Source organism: Zophobas morio, unplaced genomic scaffold (genome assembly GCF_036711695.1).
Source record: "Zophobas morio isolate AGI-343-1 ecotype UQ-CSIRO unplaced genomic scaffold, CSIRO_AGI_Zmor_V1 ptg000021l, whole genome shotgun sequence".
Lineage (NCBI taxonomy): Eukaryota > Metazoa > Arthropoda > Insecta > Coleoptera > Tenebrionidae > Zophobas > Zophobas morio.
This window is the reverse complement of record NW_026972126.1, coordinates 23,843,880-23,867,880: the sequence shown is the minus strand read 5'-3', so window position 1 is coordinate 23,867,880 and position 24,001 is coordinate 23,843,880. Positions and strand designations below refer to the sequence as shown.

Sequence of the window (24,001 nt, the reverse complement as noted above, 5' to 3'; positions counted from 1 at the left end):
TCTAGAATTTTCAGAATTTCCAAAATTTCTAGAACCTTAAAACATGTAGAATTTCTAAAATCTCTAGAATGTCTAGAATTCCTCGAATTTCTATAATCTATAGAACTTTTAGCATTTCCAGACTTTCCAGAGCTTCTAGATTCTTTAAAACCTCTAGAGCTTCTAGAATCTTTAGCATCTCTAGAATTGCTGGAACCGCTGTGGATTTCATGGAATTTTTAGGACCTGTAGAATCTCTAGAATTTTTGGAATTCCTAGAATTTCTCGAATCTTTAAAATCTCTAGAATATTTAGAATCTCCAGAATCTTCAGGACCTAGAGAATCCCCAGAACCTCTACAATGTCTAAAACGTCAAGAATTCCTTGAATTTTTAGAATATCTAGAATTTCTGGAACTGCTAAACTCTAAACCCTTGAATTCTTTGGAATGTTTAGAACCTCCAGAGTCTTTAACACCTACAGAATTACCAGAATCTTCACCATCTCTAGAATCTCTAAAACCTCTAGAACTTCTACCTTTACAAGAAATTAAAAACATCTTTTTGAGTATCGTGTTGTTCAAAGAATACTATGTACATTAAGAAAAAAAGGCAAAAAATCTAAACCCCGCCCACCCACCCCATCTCAATTGTGATGAACGCCAACTAATGAAAACTCCATTGCTATTTGGATCAGGACAGGCATGGGGGGGGGGCTTAAATTTTGGCTTTAATTTTTTTTTTTCAATATACCTAGTATTCGTTGAATAACACGATACTCAAAACGATATGTCTTATATGGTAAATTCTTGTAGAGAAACACAATTAAAAAAAAAATCATCACACTCGAGACAGGGTGGGTGGGTGGGGCTTATATTTTGCCGTTTTTCTTAATATACGTAGTCGTCTTTTCAGAGCAAGAAACATAAAACATGTATAAAATGATAAATTCTTGTAGACAAATATAGATCTTGTCCCGCCTGTCGATCTGCCAACAAATGAAAAATTCATCACAATTGAGAATTGAGATCGGGGCGGGGCTATATTTTTTTATTGATATACATAATATTCTTTGAAGAACACGATACTCAAAAACATGTTTTTAATTTCTCGTAGAGAAATAGAGATTTTGCAGTTAAGCTCCGCCCCCTTGGCTCACGACGAATAAAAAAAAATTCATCAGAATTGAGATAGGGTGGGTGGGCGGGGCTACACTTTGCCTCTCTTTCTTAATATCTGCAGACTTATTTCGACAACAAGAAACTTAAAACATGTCCAAAATTGTAAATATTTGTAATAGTCAACTTAAATCCTCCACTTTCCATATACATAATAGGCGTGAGTTATGATTAAATTAAATACGTAAATTGAATTAAATCTTGAGTAACAATGTTTCAAACTAAGACCCATAATCCAGATAATAATAAATAAACAATAAATAATCTGTTAATCTCACCATAACTTCTCTAATTGCTGTTTCATCCACACCAAACTTCGGTCAGATTAGCACACATTAAAACCACACAAAACACCAACAATTACAAAATTAACCCCGAAAAGTGTGCAATTAGTCATTTTACGTTTATAAAACCGGTTTAATCGTTCAAATTAGTTCCTTTAAAAAAAAATACGAACTCAAAGTTCTTCCGCCATTAAACACTGACGTCATGGATGTCGAAACAAGAATGAACTTGCGCAAGTCGTTCCGTACATTGAACGTATCGTCGAAAAAAAATCTTAATTATCAATTATCGTAGTAATAATAATTATCACAAGGGCGAAAACGTTAGCTAACTTTCTTTAAACATATTTTATAGTTTAAATCGAGAACGGGTATGTCTAAAGTGAAATAAAATATTCATATCATAAAAGAAACCACGACCGCGCGACCGGAGACCACAGAAACGTCAAACATCTTGTAACCTCCAATTTCAATATTTTTTCATTTTGACTCAAAAATCTCGTTCACACTCATTTCAGACCGCCGTCGCGTCGTAAGTTTGCGTGTCTTCTGTTCGGTAAGTTTTAACAAGTTTGCATTTTTAGGTTAGAATCAACGACAGCCCCCATATCATGATTCTTTGTGTATTGAGACTTGAACACCAGTAACGAAACTCAAGTAACAAAATGTTTGCACAAAACTTCTGTCGGAAACTCTCGAAGGTGTACACCATCTCCAATTTCAACGTCAGTCGGTGGTCAGCTTTGGAAAAAATCTTCAACGCTAAACCCGGCCTGAATCTTGATATAGTGCCAAAAAATGTGGTAGGGTCGTGTTTCTTTCGATACGCAGCTGCATTTTCACACTTTTTTTCTAGGGTTTATTCGGAGTGCCTCAACTTACAACGCACGAAGGCTTCTACACAGTCACTGAAAAATGTATTCGGAAAACGGACGACTTGGTACAGGAAGCCCTATCCCCCGAGCGACAACGAAAAATGGTGGAAATTTTCGACGAACTGTCCGACTCTTTGTGTCAAGTGGCCGACTTGGCGGAATTTATCAGATTTGCCCATCCTGCGTCCGATTACAGTAGCGCAGCGGAGCATACGTGTTTAGCTATAAGCAAATTAGTGGAAAAGCTGAACACAAACGTCGAAATGTACAAAGCTTTGAAGCTCGCCGTCGATAACTCGGATATCGTGCCAACTAGTAGGGTCGATCAGCTCGTGGGGCGGTTATTTCTGTTTGATTTCGAACAGTGTGGGATACATCTATGTGAGAAGAAACGCAATCTCGTGGTTGAACTAAATAACCAGATTTTGTGTGCTGGGCAGCAATTTTTGAGCGGAATCTCCAACCCCAAGGTTGTCAAACAAAGCGTGCTTCCGGAGAATGTGCGGGACGTGTAAGTATAATTTTATACAGGTTGAATGTGTCTTAATGTAGGTTTAGATTTTCCACTGATGGCGACAAAGTCGTGATTTCGGGTCTTTACGCCGACTCTTCCAACCCCCTCGTTCGTGAAATGGCCTACAAGATCTTCCTCTACCCTGATCAAAACCAGGAGTACCTTCTCAATCAGTTGTTGTCGTCACGGGACGAACTTGCCAAAGCTTGTGGTTTCAGTACCTATAGCGAACGCGCTCTTCGTGGCAGCATTTTGAGTACCCCCCCGCACGTAATGGAACTCCTAGAAACCGTCTCGGACAACATCCGGTCCAAAGCTGCTTCCGATTTCTCAGATATAGCGCTCCTTAAACAAAAGGAAAACCCGCATTGTGGCCCCCTAGCTGTCTGGGACGTCCCGTACTTCACCCAGAAGGCGAAACGGGACAGATTCCAAGTCTCCACGAAGGAGTACTCGCCGTACTTCTCTCTAGGTGCCTGTATGGAAGGCCTCAACCTCATCTTCACAGCTCTATACGGGATTTCTTTAGTCAATTCAGAAATAGCTTCCGGTGAGACCTGGTCCAAAGACGTGTATAAGCTCGAAGTGGTCCACGAAAGCGAAGGGTTACTCGGATACATCTACTGCGACTTCTACGAGCGCAACTTCAAGCCCAACCAAGACTGCCATTTCACGATCCGCGGCGGGAAAATCCTCCCCGATGGGTCGTACCAACTACCCATCGTCGTCCTCATGTTAAACTTCTCTCTACCACGCTGGTCCAGCCCCACTTTGCTCTCTCCCAACATGGTCGACAACCTCTTCCACGAAATGGGTCATGCGATGCACTCCATGCTGGCACGAACCCGCTACCAGCACGTCTCGGGTACTCGCTGCAGTACCGACTTCGCCGAAGTGCCGTCAATCTTGATGGAGTACTTCGCGTCGGACCCGCGCGTCATCAAGCTCTTCGCCAAGCACTTCCAAACCAAGGAACCCATCCCCGAGAAAATGCTCCAGAAGCTGTGTGCCTCGAAGAACCTGTTCGCGGCGAGCGAGACCCAGCTGCAGGTTTTCTACGCCGCGCTGGACCAGATTTACCACGGGAAACACCCGCTGGAGGGGACGACCACGAATATTCTGGCGCGGACGCAGAATGGGTTCTATGGGTTGCCGTACGTGGCGAGTACCACGTGGCAGTTGAGGTTTAGTCATTTGGTGGGGTATGGGGCGAAGTACTACTCGTATTTGGTGTCGAGGGCGTTGGCGTACTTGATTTGGAAGAGCTATTTCGAGAGGGATCCGCTGAGTCGGGGGGCGGGGGAGAAGTATAGGAAGGAGTGTCTGGCGCATGGAGGCGGGAAGAATCCTAAGGATTTGATTGGGGATTATTTGAAGGTGGTACCGAGTCCGCAGGTGTTGGCAGAGGCGCTAGCGAATGAGATCGAGGCGAGTCAGAAGCAAGTGGGGGAAGTGGGCAAGAGGACGGTGGGGTTTAGTGGAAGGGAGAAGTGAGGGAGGTGTATATATGTACATACTACGATTGTGTAATTATTCTTATTAAAATATATTTATTAGAACGTGGTCGAAGTTGGCGGTTTTTTTCCTTGTAACAGAAATATAAGAAGAATTTTCCGTTGGGACCTCCGAGAAGGTTTCACATTCTTAAAAATACATATTTGCGACCCCCGAGAAGGTTTTACATTAAAAAAAGACAGTTTGGGCCCCCGAGAAGGTTTAACATTCTTAAAAAAGGACATTTGGCGGCCCCGAGAAGCTTTGAATTTTTAGAAAAGACAGTTGGGACCCCCGAGAAGGTTTTACAATTTTAAAAAATACCGTTGGGACCCCCGAGAAGATTTTACATTCTTAAAAAAGACATTTGCCACCCCCGAGGTTTTACATTTAAAAAAGAAACAGTTTGGGCCCCCGAGAAGGTTTTACATTTTTAAAAAAGACCGTTGGGATCCCCGAGAAGATTTTACATTCTTAAAAAAGACATTTGGCGCCTCCGAGAAGGTTTTAATTTTTAGAAAAGACAGTTGAACCTCCGAGAAGGTTTTACATTTAAAAGAAGACAGTTGGGACCCCCGAGAAGGTTTTACATTTTTAAAAAATACCGTTGGGACCTCCGAGAAGGTTTCACATTCTTAAAAATACGCATTTGCGACCCCCGAGAAGGTTTTACATTTAAAAAAAAGACAGTTGGGGCCCCCGAGAAGGTTTTACATTTTAAAAAAAAACCGCTGGAACCCCCGAGAAGGTTTTACATTCTTAAAAAAGACATTTGGCGCCTCCGAGAAGGTTTTAATTTTTAGAAAACACAGTTGAACCTCCGAGGAGGTTTTATATTTAAAAGAAGACAGTTGGGACCCCCGAGAAGGTTTTACATTAAAAAAAAGACAGTTGGGGCCCCCGAGAAGGTTTTACATATCTAAAAAAGACCGTTGGGCCCCCGAGAAGGTTTTACATTTTTAAAAAAGACCTTTGGGACCCCCGAGAATATTTTTCATTCTTAAAGAAGACATTTGGTGCCTCCGAGAAGGTTTTAATTTTAAGAAAAGACAGTTGAACCTCCGAGAAGGTTTTACATTTAAAAGAAAACAGTTGGGACCCCCGAGAAGGTTTTACGTTTTTAAAATATAGCGTTGGGACCTCCGAGAAGGTTTCACATTCTTAAAAATACACATTTGCGACCCCCGAGAAGGTTTTACATTTTTAAAAAATACCGTTGGAACCTCCGAGAAGCTTTCACCTTATTAAATATAGTATAGAATAGAATTTTATTTGTGCTAAAAACATAAGTTTACACACGTCACAGAAAAGAAAACATTATGGATCGATAATAATTAATATCAACTCTAAAATACAATTTCCTAATTAATACAATATAGTATAATCTAATAATGAAATGTACGATAAGTTAGGAATTGTTAAACTGCACTACTAAGTGATCAAAATTATTATTTAGAAACTCCTCTAATGAATAAAAGGCCTTCTCGATTAGATACGCTTTTAAATGTTTCAAGAAAATTTTGGATGATTCCTCAGTATTTTTTTTTTTGGTAAAGTATTTAAAAGTTTAATGCAAACATAATTAGTGCCATCTACACATTTGCAACCCCCGAGAAGGTTTTACATTAAAAATAAAGACAGTTGGGGCCCCCGAGAAGATTTTACATTTTTTAAAAAGACAATTGGGACCCCCGAGAAGGTTTTACATTCTTCAAAAAGACATTTGGCGCCTCCGAGAGAGTTTTCATTTTTAGAAAAGACAGTTGAACCTCCGAGAAGGTTTTACATTTAAAAGAAGATAGTTGGGACCCCCGAGAAGGTTTTACATTTTTAAAAAATACCGTTGGGACCTCCGAGAAGGTTTTACATTTTTAAAAAATACCGTTGGGACCTCCGAGAAGGTTTTACATTCTTAAATATACACATTTGCGACCCCCGAGAAGGTTTTACATTTAAAAAAAAAGACAGTTGGGCCCCACGAGAAGGTTTTACATTTTTTAAAAAGACAGTTGGGACCCCCCCGAGAAGGTTTTACATTCTTAAAAAAGACATTTGGCGCCTCCGAGAGAGTTTTCATTTTTAGAAAAGACAGTTGAACCTCCGAGAAGGTTTTACATTTAAAAGAAGATAGTTGGGACCCCCGAGAAGGTTTTACATTTTTAAAAAATACCGTTGGGACCTCCGAGAAGGTTTTACATTCTTAAATATACACATTTGCGACCCCCGAGAAGGTTTTACATTAAAAAAAAAAGACATTTGAGGCCCCCGAGAAGGTTTTACATTTTTTAAAAAGACAGTTGGGACCCCCGAGAAGGTTTTACATTCTTAAAAATACACATTTGCGACCTCCGAGAAGGTTTTACATTTAAAAGAAGACAGTTGGGACTCCCGAGAAGGTTTTACATTTTTAAAAAATACACATTTGCGACCTCCGAGAAGGTTTTACATTTAAAAGAAGACAGTTGGGACCTCCGAGAAGGTTTCACATTCTTAAATATACACATTTGCGACCCCCGAGAAGGTTTTACATTTAAAAAAAAAACAGTTGAGGCCCCCGAGAAGGTTTTACATTTTTTAAAAAGACAGTTGGGACCCCCGAGAAGGTTTTACATTCTTAAAAAAGACATTTCGCGCCTCCGAGAGTGTTTTAATTTTTAGAAAAAACAGTTGAACCTCCGAGAAGGTTTTACATTTAAAAGAAGACAGTTGGGACCCCCGAGAAGGTTTTACATTTTTAAAAAATACCGTTGGGACCTCCGAGAAGGTTTCACATTCTTAAAAATACCCATTTGCGACCCCCAAGAAGGTTTTACATTTAAAAAAAGACAGTTGGGGCCCCCGAGAAGGTTTTACATTTTTTAAAAAGACAGTTGGGACCCCCCCGAGAAGGTTTTACATTTTTTAAAAAGATCGTTGGGACCCCCGAGAAGGTTTTACATTCTTAAACAAGACATTTGGCGCCTCCGAGAGTGTTTTAAATTTTAGAAAAGACAATTGAACCCCCGAGAAGGTTTTACATTTTTAAAAAATACCGTTGGGACCTCCGAGAAGGTTTCACATTCTTAAATATACACATTTGCGACCCCCGAGAAGGTTTTACATTTAAAAAAAAGACAGTTGAGGCCCCCGAGAAGGTTTTACATTTTTTAAAAAGACAGTTGGGACCCCCGAGAAGGTTTTACATTCTTAAAAAAGACATTTCGCGCCTCCGAGAGAGTTTTAATTTTTAGAAAAAACAGTTGAACCTCCGAGAAGGTTTTACATTTAAAAGAAGACAGTTGGGACCCCCGAGAAGGTTTTACATTTTTAAAAAATACCGTTGGGACCTCCGAGAAGGTTTCACATTCTTAAATATACACATTTGCGACCCCCGAGAAGGTTTTACATTTAAAAAAAAGACAGTTGAGGCCCCCGAGAAGGTTTTACATTTTTTAAAAAGACAGTTGGGACCCCCGAGAAGGTTTTACATTCTTAAAAAAGACATTTCGCGCCTCCGAGAGAGTTTTAATTTTTAGAAAAAACAGTTGAACCTCCGAGAAGGTTTTACATTTAAAAGAAGACAGTTGGGACCCCCGAGAAGGTTTTACATTTTTAAAAAATACCGTTGGGACCTCCGAGAAGGTTTCACATTCTTAAATATACACATTTGCGACCCCCGAGAAGGTTTTACATTTAAAAAAAAGACAGTTGAGGCCCCCGAGAAGGTTTTTTACATTTTTTAAAAAGACAGTTGGGACCCCCGAGAAGGTTTTACATTCTTAAAAAAGACATTTCGCGCCTCCGAGAGAGTTTTAATTTTTAGAAAAAACAGTTGAACCTCCGAGAAGGTTTTACATTTAAAAGAAGACAGTTGGGACCCCCGAGAAGGTTTTACATTTTTAAAAAATACCGTTGGGACCTCCGAGAAGGTTTCACATTCTTAAAAATACCCATTTGCGACCCCCAAGAAGGTTTTACATTTAAAAAAAGACAGTTGGGGCCCCCGAGAAGGTTTTACATTTTTTAAAAAGACAGTTGGGACCCCCGAGAAGGTTTTACATTTTTTAAAAAGATCGTTGGGACCCCCGAGAAGGTTTTACATTCTTAAACAAGACATTTGGCGCCTCCGAGAGCGTTTTAAATTTTAGAAAAGACAATTGAACCCCCGAGAAGGTTTTACATTTTTAAAAAAGACCATTGGGAACTCCGAGAAGGTTTCATATTCTTAGAAATACACATTTGCGACCTCCGAGAAGGTTTTACATTTAAAAGAAGACAGTTGGGACCCCCGAGAAGGTTTTACATTTTTTAAAAAGATCGTTGGGACCCCCGAGAAGGTTTTACATTCTTAAACAAGACATTTGTCGCCTCCGAGAGCGTTTTAAATTTTAGAAAAGACAATTGAACCCCCGAGAAGGTTTTACATTTTTAAAAAAGACCGTTGGGACCCCCGAGAAGGTTTTACATTCTTAAAAAAGACATTTGGCGCCTACGAGAGAGTTTTAATTTTTAGTAAAGACAGTTGAACCTCCGAGAAGGTTTTACATTTAAAAGAAGACAGTTGGGACCCCCGAGAAGGTTTTACATTTTTAAAAAAGACCGTTGGGACCCCTGAGAAGGTTTTACATTCTTAAAAAAGACATTTGGCGCTTCCGAGAAGGTTTTAATTTTAGAAAAGACAGTTAAACGTCCGAGAAGGTTTTACATTTTTTAAAAATACCGTTGGAACCTCCGAGAAGGTTTCACATTCTAAAAAATACCCATTTGCGACCCCCGAGAAGGTTTTACATTAAAAAAAAAAGAATTAGGGCCCCCGAGAAGATTTTACATTTTTTAAAAAGACAGTTGGGACCCCCGAGAAGGTTTTACATTCTTAAAAATACACATTTAAGATAAGATAAGATAAGATAAGATAAGATTTATTCGTGCCAAAATATAAAAAATATTTACACAAGTCATAACACAACTTAACATAACAAAATAACGAAATACATGGATTACACAACTTAACATAACAAAATAAAGAGATACATGGTAACAAAGGTAATCAGTAATTTTGAAATAAAATCCATTTCATTTAAAACTTAGTTGTTAAGTATTCCTCTATATTATAAAAGGCATTTTCAATTAGATGTGCTTTAATCCTTTTTAAGAACAACTTAGGACTAAGATTCCTAATATTGATTGGTATTACATTGTAACATTTAACACAATAGTAATTAAAGCCTAATCTAAATCTGGTCAGTCTAAAACCTCGTAGACAAATGTCATTTCCTCTTGTAGAGTAGTTGTGATAGGAATTTAATGTTTTAAATTTCTTACGATTTTTTACAAAATAATCTAAACATTTGTATATGAACAGACAGGGTACATTCAGGAGATTCAATAATTTAAAATGTTCTTTGCAGTCGTCGCGATATCTCAGGTTTGATATAATTCTGATTACCCTTCGCTGGAGTCTGAAAACCCGCTCTGATAGTCCTGTTTGGCCCCACAGGATTATCGAATATTCCACATGTGATTGGAAGGTCGCGAAATAAGCTGTTTTTATGACGTCTATGGATACACAGCGCGTTAGATTACGTAGTAAATAGATGTTTTTACATAATTTCTTGCATAGATCACCAATTTGGTGGTGCCAGGACAGAGTCAATGTGGACCCCTAAAAATTTTGTGAATTCTGTTGTATCTGTGTTTATTTGTTTGAGAGAAAAAATCATTTCCACGGCGACCCCCGAGAAGGTTTTATATTTAAAAAAGACAGTTTGGACCCCGAGAAGCTTTTACATTTTTCATAAAGACAGTTGGGACCCCGAGAAAGTTTTACATTCTTAAAAAAGACATTTGGCGCCTACGAGAGAGTTTTAATTTTTAGAAAAGACAGTTGAACCTCCGAGAAGGTTTTACATTTAAAAGAAGACAGTTGGGACCCCCGAGAAGGTTTTACATTTTTAAAGAATACCGTTGGGACCTCCGAAAATGTTTCACATTCTTAAAAATACATATTTGGGAGCCCCGAGAAGGTTTTACATTTAAAAAAAGACCATTGGGACCCCGGAGAAGGTTTCACATTCTTAAAAAAAAAGAAATTTGGCGCCCCCGAGAAGGTTTTAATTTTTAGTAAAGACAGTTTGAACCTCCGAGAAGGTTTTACATTTAAAGGAAGACAGTTAGGGCCTCCGACAAGGTTTTACTTTTTTAAAAAAGACCGTTGGGACCCCCGAGAAGGTTTTACATTCTTAAAAAAGCCCGTTGAGACCAGGCGCGGATGGGGGGGGGGCAATGGGTGCAGCAATTACACACGGCCGAGGTACTTTATTATGATAATTTGAAAATTTTGAAATCGTATTTCATTTTGTACAATAAATACAACCTCTATAATCCAAATTCACGATTATCTGAACATCCAGTAATCCGAACAGAGGCTATGTGAATTCGATGCTTCTTTAATCCGAACAAAAACTCTGCAGTCCGAACTGAACTTGGAAACACGCACCTACTTGTAAAAATTACGCAAGATTTTTTGGATATGTTGTATGGAATATTTTGAAATTTTTAAAAATTGCGATATTTGAATGCACTGAGTTAATTAACTAATTCTGGAAAAAAGGTTGAAGTATTTTGTTAAATTTCGAAAATCGTCGAAAATGGGTCGAAATTTGCATGAGGAAAATTTCATTTTTGAAAAATTCTGATGACAAAATTTTAAGGGATATACGTATATCCCGACGTGTTGATTCCAAAAATATAGGATGTTAATGGTAATCGAGCAATATTTTTGGAAAATTCGATGCGAAATTCGAATTTTTCGAAATTTTTAAAAATTTAGATATTTGAACTGGACGACTCTGGAAAAATGGTTTAAGTTATCGAAGAAATGAAGCCAGAAATGACCTCTGAGGCCCAAAATCTACAAGAAAATGTATCTAGTTCAATTTCGAAAATCGTCGAGAATGAGTCGAAATTTGCATAATGGAAAATTTAATTTTTGAAAAATGCATTTAAAAATTCTGAAAAAATTCAGGGTATAGATCCCGGCGTGTTGATTCCAAAAAGGTAGCGTGTTTACAGTCACGGAGTAATATTTTTTAGAATGTATCTATTATCCAATCCAAATTAAGGTTTATTTCTTGAAGTTTGTTTTCAACTGTGTATGAAGTTGTTATTCAATCCCCTTTCAGATTTCACACCTTTTTCCCAATTAATTCGGATTATCGAGGTTCTACACACTATACATGTAACGAAAACAACCAAATGTTTTGTGAAATACTTAGAGTATACTCGCTAAAATTTTATATTTTTTTTTTTTTTGTTTAGAACGAATTTCTGGGAGATAGGTAAAATCGCACAAAAAAAAATTAAATTGGACGAAGTCGTCTCTGGAGTGTATAATATGTAGCCTATGCAAAAATTGTCAGGCGTGAACAGATAACACGCACACCCTGTATAGTACTTGTAATTTAAGACAAATACGTGTCCAAGATTTCAAAGTATTCAGTCTTGCAATTCTTGATTTAATTGACTCAGTCATTATTTTTTTTCAGACACCCCGTATAAGCAAATCTAAAAAATATGAATGCAGTGATAAATCACAAATACAAACTCGTCATGTTTTCCACATTTCGGGTAGATTTAGGAATTTAACTCGTTACAATGGAAATTTGCAATTTAACACCTTTATACCGGGTGTCTGAAAAATGGCGGATTAACTCTCCACTACGCTCTTAACAATTAACTGGAAAAGTCTGGAAAAATAGTAAAAAAAAATCCTTCTTATATTTTGTTGGAGTTATAATAATTTTAAATTGGTTCTTTTGTTTTCATTATTACAATAACTAGTAATAAAACTTTAAGTTAATATTTTTCTCGCCCATGACCATGTTTAATTACCATTTCAGTTAGAATGCACGATGACATGGTTGTGTTGTTTTTGTAATAATTTGATAAGATTCCATTTGACAACAATATTTGCCTGATATGCCTGATATAAAGCGAAGGTGGATTTCAATCACCATTGTTACTAAGAAATCAAAAAGTAAACTAGAGGTAGGTATTCACGCATTAGGTGTATCCTGTGTTGCCAATTTTACTTTTATAAAATTACGTTTATTTTCGTAATATACATCACAAAGAACTTTTTTATTATTTTTTTGGGACTTCCGAAACCTCCGTATAAAACGCACTGAAGAGTTAATCCGCCATTTTCCAGACACCCGGTATTTCACAAGTTTTTACAATATTAATACCTTTTCCAAATGTTTATTGTGATGACTTACTTTTTATTAGAAATAGCAAAAATTTTGAAATTTTGAAAGAGTAGGTATACAAACTAAATTTATTTTTTATAAATTTCGTTAAAGAATAGTATAAATCCCTGAAACACACAGCGGGGTGGGTGGGCGGGTCTAAGTTTAACTTTTCCTTAGAGAGTCTTTTATAAAGAAGCAATAGCCCCAAAACGGAGTAGGGGTGGGTGGGCGTTAGAAATTTTGAAACGATATATATTTTGTCATTTTTGCACACAATTGCAGTACTGTGCCATTGTTCGAAATCAAACGTAGCACACCAGCAGAAATAATTAAGAGTTGTGAGTATAAAATCCGTAATTAAACAACATTAGCGGTTTAAATGCACCAATTGAACCGTCTTCTGCTCTCTTACTTCCTCGCTACTTCCGCAGAAAAAACATTAATAACACTGTTGAGCGCTTCTACGACCCGTAAACACCCCCCACAACCTACCCATTATCAAAGAAAATTACACTCTAATTCCGACCCAGCCGGACCCGACCCGGATTCACCATCCATTTTAATTTTTCCCCGAATCCGCCGAAACCGAAATCTTCCATTTCACACCCTGATAACCAAAACACACACTCTTTCGTTTCACTAACTCCATTTCTCCCATCTGACTTGGTAATGCCAAATACACCGGCGCATTTAAATATTTAACTGACTGAGACTTGCAGCAACGCACGATAAATAAAACCACGGTCCGGAAAATTAAATAAAATTAAATAAGAGTATCGTTTCCAATATCGGACGTGCTTACATTTTTTACCGGCTAACGAAATGCGTTTCCTGTTTCCACCGTAAAATTCCCCCGCCAGTGTTTGTTTTAAATAAGCACGTTTTACTTCTTTGGGAGCGCTAAATTCGCGATTTAGTACACTTCTTGCGCTCGACGAAGAGCAGTGATCTCGATTTTGGGTAAACGAGCTTCAAGGTCGGGCAAGGCCGAACGCTGAAGAATTTCGAACTGAAGAAGGGTAAAGGTGAGGAGGAATTTTTACTAAAAACTTTTTTTTTAATATCTATACTCAAATGTAGATCAAATATTTTTTTATAATTTTCTACACTGTTGCTTTTCAAATCTGTGCTAATCATGATTTTCCTTCTTGGAAAATGATACAAAGTCGTTTGCGGTGAAAATGAATCTCGTCGTACCTAGTTTCAAGTTTCCAGTTTAGGACCTGTGTCATTCTTATTTTTTATCAGTGATGCTAGGACTTGTAAGTGAAAGACTTCTACTAACACACGACCGAGTTCTTGCTCTTAACGTCTTAGTGAACTATTTATTTACTATTTGTTACATAATTGGTGCAAATTAAATGACTTAAGGTACCAATGAGTCAAAATGTAAAACACTAACATTCCGAGTGAAAACGTAACCATTATGTAGCATCGTCTTTAACAGTTATAACAGTATTGCGATTAAATATATAAATATTGCGCTTTGTTCTTTGCGGTTTAAGTAAAGATATTAATTGACCACCGTGTTTACATTTCGATTATTATTGGGACAATGATTTTCGGCTTTCCGTGTACCTAAACACACAGAGAAACCGTTCGGTAAATATTACTCCATTCAAGTAGATAAAGGCCTTGTAGGAATTATTATAAATGCAAAAGTTACCCACTTGGAATATCCAAACCAAGGTCTTTAACTCTTAACGGGTTGGACGTGAACATCATTTAAATTTAGACGACAAAGAATAAACGCAAAAATGTTTCATACTGTATATGGGTTAAATTTGAAGAGCGATGAGTAAATGCAGTATTAATTTGTACGTAAAAACTCGCTTCTGTAACTGTGTGACTTAATTACAGACACAGTTTAGTTTTTTCGTAGCTAGCGGAGACTTCAGATTTAATTACAGATAATTTTCGTGGAAAAAGTGTCACTTATTATCTTAATGGACAATAAAATAGAGAAATTCTGCTCTTCATAGAACTGCAGTTTTCTAATTTTTGTTCTACTGAAGGCCCACCAGTTTTTCGGGTGTCTAAAAGACATTAACCCCACTCTACACCATCGAAACTCCACGTATCTACTTAAATAAATTATCTACCATGACATTTTTTACATAAAACGCTCCATAAGTAGTCCACTTGACCACTCAGCAATTTACCTGTCAACTTTTTAATCAATCCAGTTCCAATTCCTCCAATTAAGAACACTTTTCCCAACATCACCAGTGACTTGCACATTGTTTACTTTATCACCTTGAAACTTCATTTCAATAAGGCGATAGTGTTTTAGTAGCCACTCCTGTATAAACTAATCGAGTCTATCGGATGACTTCTTCTTTCATGTTTTCTCGACGTTTCATGACCTCTACAAAAAATGGGTCTGCCGTTTTCGTTCGTCTCTCCGTCTGTAAGCTGTCAATCTACACAGAAAATATCCGAAATTACTGGACCCATTGTTGTCCTGTCGGTGCACGATGGTAAAACGCTAATAAAAAAAGACAACAATGGAATGACGTCATCTCCAAATTTTACACATAGCACAGTTTCGAATTTTCAGCTTTTCGATGTTTCGGTTTTGATGTTTTCAGTTCTTAATTTTTTAATTTTGCAATGTTTCAATTCTTCTTTTTTTAATTTTTTTATTTCACAATTGTCCAATATTTCAATTTTGGGATTTTTCAATTTTTCGATTTTTCAATTTCCCATTTTTTCAAATTGTCGATTTTTCGATTTCTCAATTTTCGGATATTTTAGTTTTAAAATTTTTCAGGTTTTCGATTTTTCAATTTTTCGATTGTTTTACATTAAAATGTTTCAATTCTTCAATTTTTGATTCTTCGGTTTTGAATTGTTTCGATTTTTCGATGGTTCAATTTTTTGATTTCTCGAATTCTCGGTTTTACGATTTTTCGACATAGATTTTTGCGACTTTTAAATTTTTCTGTTTTCCAATTTTTCGATGTTTCGATTTTTCAAATTTTGTCCCAATTTTTTGACATTTCAGTTTTGGCATTTTTTAATTTTAGATTTTTAGATTTCTCGATTTTTGATTTCTCAGGTTTTGGATTTGTCATTTTTTCGATTTCTTAAATATCACATTTTTGATTTTTCATTTTTTCGATTATACGATTTTTTAATGTTTCGATATTTAAATTTTTCCATTTTTTAAAATTCAGATTTTTCAGTTTGTCGATTTGTGGATTTATAAATTTTTCTAATTTTATATTTTTAGATTTTTCAACTTTTCGATTTCTCGATTTTTTTCATTTTTCGTTTTGTCAATATTCCGATATTTCAGTTTTTCGATTTTTCAAATTTTCAATTTTTGGTGGTCCTAAACTTCCAATTTTTTGATTTCTCGATTAATCAATTTTTCGATTTTTCGTCTTTCGACTTCTCTGTTGCAATTTTTCGATTCCTCAGGTTTTCATTGTTTCAGTTTTTGGATTTTCCAGTTTTTCGATCCTCCAATTTTTCGATTTTTCAATTTACCGATTTATCAAATTTTCGATATTTAAGTTTAGAGATTTTTCATTTTTTCAGTTGCTCAATTCTTTGATATTTTATTTTCGATTGTTTAAATTTTAAATACTTCGATTTCTCCATTTCTCGTTTTTTTTTTATTTTCTAGTTCTCGATTTCTCATTTTTTTGATTTTTCAAGGGTTGTTTTTCATTTTTTCGATTTTTGAGTCTAGGGAATTTTTTGATATTTTAATTTTTCGATTTTTTAAATTAAAAATTTTTGATTTCTCAATTTCCCGTTTTTTTTTAATTTTGCAGTTTTCGACTTTTTTCAGTTTGTAAATTTTTCAATTTTTGTGATTTCGATGTTTCGATTTTTAGATTGTTCGATTTCTCGATCTTTCGAGTTTTCAGCTTTTCGATTTTTCGATTAATTGACTTTTTTTAAATTAAATTTTTTAAATTTTTCGATGTTTCGATTTTTTAGTTTCTTCAGTTTATGACTTGTAGGTTTTTCCATGTTTAGGTTTTTCAAATTTTATCCCAGTTTTTCGACATTTCGGTTTTGTGATTTTTCAATTTCTCGATTTCGATTCAATTTTTCGATTTTTCAATTTGTTGATTTTTTGAATTTTAGATTTTTCCATTTCTCGATTTCTCATTTTTTGATTTTTCAGGTTTTCTTTTATGTTTTTCGATTATTTAAATTTTACATTTTTGATTTTTTATTTTTTCGGTTTTACGACTTTTTATATTTTTGATTATTCAAAGTTTCCATTTCTCGACATCTCGAATTTTCGATTTTAAAAGTTTTTGGATTTCCAGATTTTTAAAATTTTTGATGTTTGAGTCCTAGGAATTTTTCAATTTTTCAATTGTTCAATTTTTTGATATTTTAATTTTTCGATTTATCGATTTCTCGTTTTTTGATTTTGCAGTTTTCGATTTTTTCATTTTTCAGTTTTTAAATTTTTCAATTCTTGTGATTTTTCGATTTGTCGATATTTCGATTTTTCAGCTTTTCGATTTTTCGATTTATTGATTTTTTTAAAATTCAATTTTGAAAATTGTTAGATGTTACGATTTTTTGGTTTCTTCAGTTCTCGACTCGTAGGTTTTTCGATTTTTTAAGTATTCCATGTTTGTATTTTTCATATTTTGTCCCAGTTTTTCGACATTTCGGTTTTGTGATTTTTCAATTTCTCGATTTTTTAATTTTTTTATTTTTCTGGTTTTCTTTTATATTATTGGATTATTTAAATTTCACATTTTTGATTTTTCATTTTTTCGATTTTACGACTTTATATATTTTCAATTATTCGAAGTTTCCATTTCACGACATCTCGATTTTTGGACTTAAAAAATTTTTGGTTTTCCAGAGTTTTCAAATTTTCGATATTTGAGTGTAGGGATTTTTCAATTTTTCAGTTGTTCATTTTTTGATATTTTAATTTTTCAATTTTATAATTTAAAATTTTTCGATTTCTCGACTACAAGTTTTTTGATTTTGCAGTGTTACGATTTTTTTACATTAAAATGTTTCAATTCTTCAATTTTTGATTCTTCGATTTTGAGTTGTTTCGATTTCTCGATGTTTCAATTTTTTAATTTTCCGATGTTTCAATTTTTTTGATTTCTGGAGTTCTCGGTTTTTCGATTTTTCGACTTTTCCATTTTTTTGTTTTCCAATTATTCGATGTTTCAATATTTCAAATTTTGTCCCAATTTCTCGACATTTCAGTTTTGGAAATTTCAAATTCTCTATTTTTTAATTTTTCTATTCAATTTTTTTTATTTTTTAAATTTTGGAATTTTAAATTTCTCGATTTTTGATTTTTCAGGTTTTGGATTTGTCATTTTTTAATTTTTCGTTTATTATTCAAAATTCCATTTGTCGATTTGAAAAATTTTTGGATTTTCCGATTTTTCAAATGTTTGATTTCTCGATTTTTTTTCATTTTTCGATTCTTCACTATTCCGATATTTCAGTTTTTCGATTCTTCAAATTTGAAATTTTTGTTTCTAAACTTTCAATTTTATTATTTCTCCATTAATCAATTTTTCCTCTTTCGACTTCTCTGTTGCAATTTTTCGATTTCTCAGTTTTTTATTGTTTCAGGTTTTGGATTTTTCAATTCTTCGATACTCCAATTTTTCGATTTTTCAGTTTACCGATTTATCAAATTTTCGATCTTTGAGTTTAGAGATTTATAATTTTTTCAATTTTTTGATATTTTATTTTCAATTGTTTAAATTTTAAATTCTTCGATTTCTTGATTTCTCGTTTTTTGATTTTCTAGTTCTCGACTTCCCATTTTTTGATTTTTCAGGTTTGTTCTTCATTTTTTCGTTTTTTTTTAATATCACATTATTGATTTTTAATTTTTTCGATTTTACGACTTTTTATATTTTTGATTATTCAAAGTTTCCATTTCTCGACCTCTCGATTTTTCGATTTTAAAAGTTTTTGGATTTCCAGATTTTTCAAATTTTTGATGTTTGAGTCCAAGGAATTTTTCAGTTTTTCAATTGTTCAATTTTTTGATTTATCGTTTTTTCGTTTTTTTGATTTTGCAGTTTTCGATTTTTCCATTTTTCAGTTTTTAAATTTTTCAATTTTTGTGATTTCGATGTTTCAATTTTTAGATTTTTCGATTTGTCGATATTTCAATTTTTCAGCTTTTCGATTTTTCGATTTATTGATTTTTTTAAAATTCAATTTTTTAAATTTTTCGATTTTTTTTTCTTCAGTTCTCGACTCGTAGGTTTTTCGATTTTTAAAGTTTTCCATGTTTAGGTTTTTCAAATTTTGTCCCAGTTTTTCGACATTTCGGTTTTGGGATTTTTTAATTTTTCGATTCAATTTTTCAGTTTTTCAATTTTTTGTTTTTTTTAATTGTAGATTTTTCTATTTCTCGATTTCTATTTTTTTTATTTTTCATGTTTTCTTTTACATTTCTGGATCATTTAAATTTCACATTTTTGATTTTTCATTTTTTCGATTTTACGACTTTTTATATTTTCGATTATTCGAAGCTTCCATTTCTCGACATCTCGATTTTTCAATTTAAAAAATTTTCGGATTTCCAGAGTTTTCAAACTTCCGGTATTTGTCTTAGGGATTTTTCGATTTTTTAAATTTAAAATTTTTCAATTTCTCGATTTCTCGTTTTTTTATTTTGTACTTTTCGATTATTCCATTTTTCAGTTTTTAAATTTTTCAATTTTTATGATTTCGATGTTTCGAATTTTCGATTTTTCTATTTTTCGACTTGTAGGTTTTTCGATTTTAAATTTTTCGGTTTTCCAAGTTTTCCATGTTTAGATTTTTCAAATTTTGTCCCAGTTTTCCGACATTTTGCTTTTGGCATTGTTCAGTTTTTCGATTTTTTAATTTTTCGGTTCAATTTTTCGATTTCTCGATTTTTTGAATTTTAGATTTTTCTATTTCCCGATTTCTCATTTTTTGATTTTTCAGGTTTTCTTAGATTTTTTTAAATTTCACGTTTTTAATTTTCCATTTTTTCGATTTTAGGATATTTTATATTTTCGATTTTCGAAGCTTTGCACTTCTCGAGATCTCGATTTTTATTATTGATTATTGATTGTTTTGATTATTGCTATTAAATAATTGGATTTCCAGATTTTTCAAATTTCCAATTTCTCAATCGTTCAATTTTGAGAATGTTCCGCTATTTTAATTTTTCTATTTTTTAAATTTTAGATTTTTCGTTTTGTGGATTTCACCATCTGTAGACTTTTCGACTTTTATATTTTCCGATTTCTCGGGCTTTCAATTCTCAAAATTCTAAATTTTCAATTTTTTAGGTTTTTTGATTTTTCAATTTTCAAATTTTTCGATGTTTCAATTTTTTTATTTCCTGAGTTCTTGGTTTTTCGATTCGCCTTTCGGTTTTTCGATTTTTTAATTTTTCCGATTTCCAATTTTTCCATGTTTAGATTTTTTATTTTATCCCAATTTTTTGACGTTTTTGGGATTTTTCAATTTTTCGATTTTTTAAATTTCACATTTTTTATTGTTCATTTTTCGATTTCACGAATTTTTAATTTTTCGATTTATTCGAAGTTTCCATTTTTCGACATCTCGATTTTTCGATTTAATAAATTTTTGGTTTTCCAGATTTTTCAAATTTTTGATATTTGAATCCTAGAAATTTTTCAATTTTTCAATTGTTCAATTTTTTGATATTTTAATTTTTCGATTTATCGATTTCTCGTTTTTTTGATATTGCAGTTTTCGATTTTTCCATTTTTCAGTTTTTAAATGTTTCAATTATTGTGATTTCGATGTTTCGATTTTTCAATTGTTTGATTTCTCGATTTATTGATTTTTTAAAATTCAATTTTTTTAATTTTTCGATGTTTCAATTTTTTGGTTTCTTCAGTTCTCGACTTGTAGGTTTTTCGATTTTTAAAGTTTTCCATGTTTGGATTTTTCAAATTTTGTCCCAGTTTTTCGACATTTCGGTCTTGTGATTTTTCAATTTCTCGATTTTTTAATTTTTCGATTCAATTTTTCTATTTTTGGAATTTTTGGATTTTTTTAATTTCAGATTTTTCTATTTCTCGATTTCTCATTTTTTGATTTTTCAAGTTTTCTTTTACACTTTTGAATTATTTAAATTTCACAGTTTTGATTATTCATTTTTTCGATTTGATGACTTTTTATATCTTCGATTATTCGACATCTCGATTTTTCGATTTAAAAAAATTTCGGATTTCCAGATTTTTCAAACTTCCAGTATTTGAGTCCTAAGGATTTTTCAATTTTTCATTTGTTCAATTTTTTGATATTTCAATTTTTCGATTTTTTAAATTTAAAATTTTTCAATTTCTCGATTTCTCGTTTTTTTATTTTGCACTTTTCGATTATTTCTTTTTTCTGTTTTTAAATTTTTCAATTTTTATGATTTCGATGTTTCGAATTTTCAATTTTTCTATTTTTCGACTTGTAGATTTTTCGATTTTAAATTTTTCGGTTTTCCAAGTTTTCCATGTTTAGATTTTTCAAATTTTGTCCCAGTTTTCCGACATTTTGGTTTTGGCATTTTTCAGTTTTTCGATTTTTTAATTTTTCGGTTCAATTTTTCGATGTCTCAATTTTTTTAATTTTAGATTTTTTTATTTCCCGATTTCTCAATTTTTGATTTTTCAGGTTTTCTTAATTTTTTTTTAAATTTCACGTTTTTAATTTTCCATTTTTTCGATTTTACGATTTTTTATATTTTCGATTATTCGAAGCTTTCCACTTCTCGAGATCTCGATTTTTATTATTGGTTATTGATTGTTTTGATTATTAAATTATTGTATTTCCAGATTTTTCAAATTTCCAATTTTTCAATTTTTCAACATTTCAATTTTAAGAATATTTCGTTATTTTAATTTCTCTATTTTTTAAATTTTAGATTTTTCGGTTTGTGGATTTCCGGATTTTTAGACTTTTCGACTTTTATATTTTCCGATTTCTCGGGCTTTCAATTCTCAAAATTCTAAATTTTCGATTTTTTTCGTAAGTAGTCCACTTGACCACTTGACCACTCAGCAATTTATCTGTCAACTTTTTACTCAATCCAGTTCCAATTCCTCCAATTAAGAACACTTTTCCCAACATCACCAGTGACTTGCAACTTTATCACCTTGAAACTTCTTTGTAGTCGAAAAACTTCATTTCAATAAGGCGATAGTGTTTTAGTAGCCACTTCTGTCGATTCCTAGTCGTTATTAGTTCCTCTATTCGAACAACCGCGGCGCTCTACTAAAACACAAAATAGTCACAAATTAGTGTCACAAAACTCTAAAATGTCATAATTTTTTCAGATGTACACACTCTTCCTCCTCCTCACTCTGGCTTCCCTCGCCGCCTCCAAGACCCTCTCCCCGCTCTCCCCCTACTCCACGAACCCCTGCAGAACCCGCAGCTCCTTAGACTACTCCGGCTCTCAGTTCAACTACCCACTCGAAAGTCGAACCAACCCCCAACAGCAATCCTCCGACCCTTGCAGCTCCCCCGTGACCTACTTGAACATGCCGATGCAGACCCCCCCCATGTACACCTCGAGTATGCGCTACAACCTGCAGCCGCAGCTCACGATGCCTTCGTTCCACTCCCACACGATGTCTTCGTTCCACCCCCAGCCGGTGGATTTCTTGGGCAACGGGAAGCCGTCGACTATTTGGGTCGACCAGTGGGATTCAAGTAATGGGCTCTATAGGCCGACGAAGCCCCAAGAATTGTTTCAGGACGTGGTTCAAGGAAATCCGCAGCAAAAGCCACAGAGGGCGGAGTCTGTTGTGCATACCTTGCAGAAGCCGTATGTTTTTAATGGGAACCCGACGAAGATGTTTGTTTTGAACGATATAAATAGGGCTCTAGGTGCGAATGCTTTGGATAATTTTTATCCATGATGCCGAAGGAGTATTGTATTTATTGTTATTTAATTTATTATTTATTGTACTGTCAAGCTGTAAAGGGACTTAAATCGCAATATATATGTTAAAATTATACCGAGTTTGGTTTCATGTATGACCTGCTTTACTTCCAGAGTATAAACTAATCGAGTCTATCGGATGACTACTTCTTGCATGTTTTCTCGACGTTTCATGACCTATTGAGTACAAAAAATGGGTCTGCCGTTTTCGCTCGTCTCTCCGTCTGTAGGCTGTCAATCTAGACAGAAAATATCCGAAATTACTGGACCCATTGTTGTCCTGTCGGTGCACGATGGTAAAACGCTAATAAAAAAAGACAACAATATAATGACGTCATCTCCAAATTTTACACATAGCAAATCTTATTTAAATTTTGTGAAATAACGTAGTCTTGTACTTGGTTTATGAACCGGTGTTGAATTTTGATACCAGACAACGAGATTTTTAAGTCAAAATTATACAACTTTTCGTTTTCTCAATTTTTCGAGTTTTCGATTTTTCAGCTTTTCGATGTTTCGCTTTTGATGTTTTCAGTTCTTAATTTTTAAATTTTGCAATGTTTCAATTCTTGTTTTTTTAATTTTTTTATTTCACAATTGTCCAATATTTCAATTTTGGGATTTTTCAATTTTTCGATTTTTCAATTTCCCATTTTTTCAAATTGTCGATTTTTCGATTTCTCAATTTTCGGATAATTTAGTTTTAAAATTTTTCAGGTTTTCGATTTTTCAACTTTTCGTTTCTTTAATTTTTCAATTTTTCTTTTCTTCAGTTTTTCAGTTTTTGACATCTCTAAATTTTTGAATTTTTTTTATTGTCGATTAACCCATTTTTTGGTTTTTCGACTTTTCGATTTTTAGATTTTTTAGGTTTTTGATTTGTTATTCGCTGTTTTCGTTTTGGCATTTTTTAATTTTTTGATTCTTCAATTTTTCGAATTTTCGATTCATCAATTTTTCTATATTTGAATCTTGGGATTTTCAGTCTTTCAATTATTCGTTTTATTTTTTCGAATTTTAAAATTTTTCATTTTTCATTTTCTCGACTTCTCGTTTGTTGACTTTGCAGTTTTTCGATTTTTCCATTTATCGATTGTTTTACATTAAAATGTTTCAATTCTTCAATTTTTGATTCTTCGATTTTGAATTGTTTCGATTTTTCGATGGTTCAATTTTTTGATTTCTCGAATTCTCGGTTTTACGATTTTTCGACTTATAGGTCGTCAATTTTTCGATGTTTCTATTTTGCAAATTTTGTCCCAATTTTTTGACATTTCAGTTTTGGGATTTTTTAAATTTTAGATTTTTAGATTTCTCGATTTTTGATTTTTCGGGTTTTGGATTTGTCATTTTTTCGATTTCTTAAAAATCACATTTTTGATTTTTCATTTTTTCGATTATACGATTTTTTAATGTTTCGATATTTAATTTTTTTTTTAAATTCAGATTTTTCAGTTTGTCGATTTTTGTATTTATAAATTTTTCTAATTTTATATTTTTAGATTTTTCAACTCTTCGATTTCTCGATTTTTTT

General features: G+C 33.6%; 3 protein-coding genes across 3 annotated transcripts in view; 2 read left to right on the top strand and 1 right to left on the bottom strand.

Moving 5' to 3' along the window:
* Positions 1-1,690, bottom strand: part of LOC135133099 (uncharacterized) — a 200,295-nt gene extending 198,605 nt beyond the window's left edge. The window contains exon 1 of the mRNA XM_064061361.1: positions 1,435-1,690. Coding sequence (XP_063917431.1) covers positions 1,435-1,437 — 3 coding nt within the window. The 5' untranslated portion in view covers positions 1,438-1,690. The remainder of the gene's footprint in view (positions 1-1,434) is intronic.
* LOC135133096 (mitochondrial intermediate peptidase) lies at positions 1,675-4,392 on the top strand. The gene is made up of 4 exons (XM_064061357.1): positions 1,675-1,972; positions 2,025-2,243; positions 2,297-2,826; positions 2,874-4,392. Exons 2-4 carry the CDS (start codon positions 2,106-2,108, stop codon positions 4,321-4,323), a joined length of 2,118 nt encoding a protein of 705 aa, XP_063917427.1. The 5' UTR covers positions 1,675-1,972; positions 2,025-2,105; the 3' UTR covers positions 4,324-4,392.
* Positions 4,393-13,489: 9,097 nt separating this feature from the next.
* LOC135132875 (uncharacterized) lies at positions 13,490-22,507 on the top strand. The gene is made up of 2 exons (XM_064061090.1): positions 13,490-13,576; positions 21,857-22,507. The coding sequence occupies exon 2, from the start codon at positions 21,857-21,859 to the stop codon at positions 22,442-22,444; it is 588 nt and encodes a 195-aa protein (XP_063917160.1). The 5' UTR covers positions 13,490-13,576; the 3' UTR covers positions 22,445-22,507.
* Positions 22,508-24,001: the final 1,494 nt, after the last annotated feature.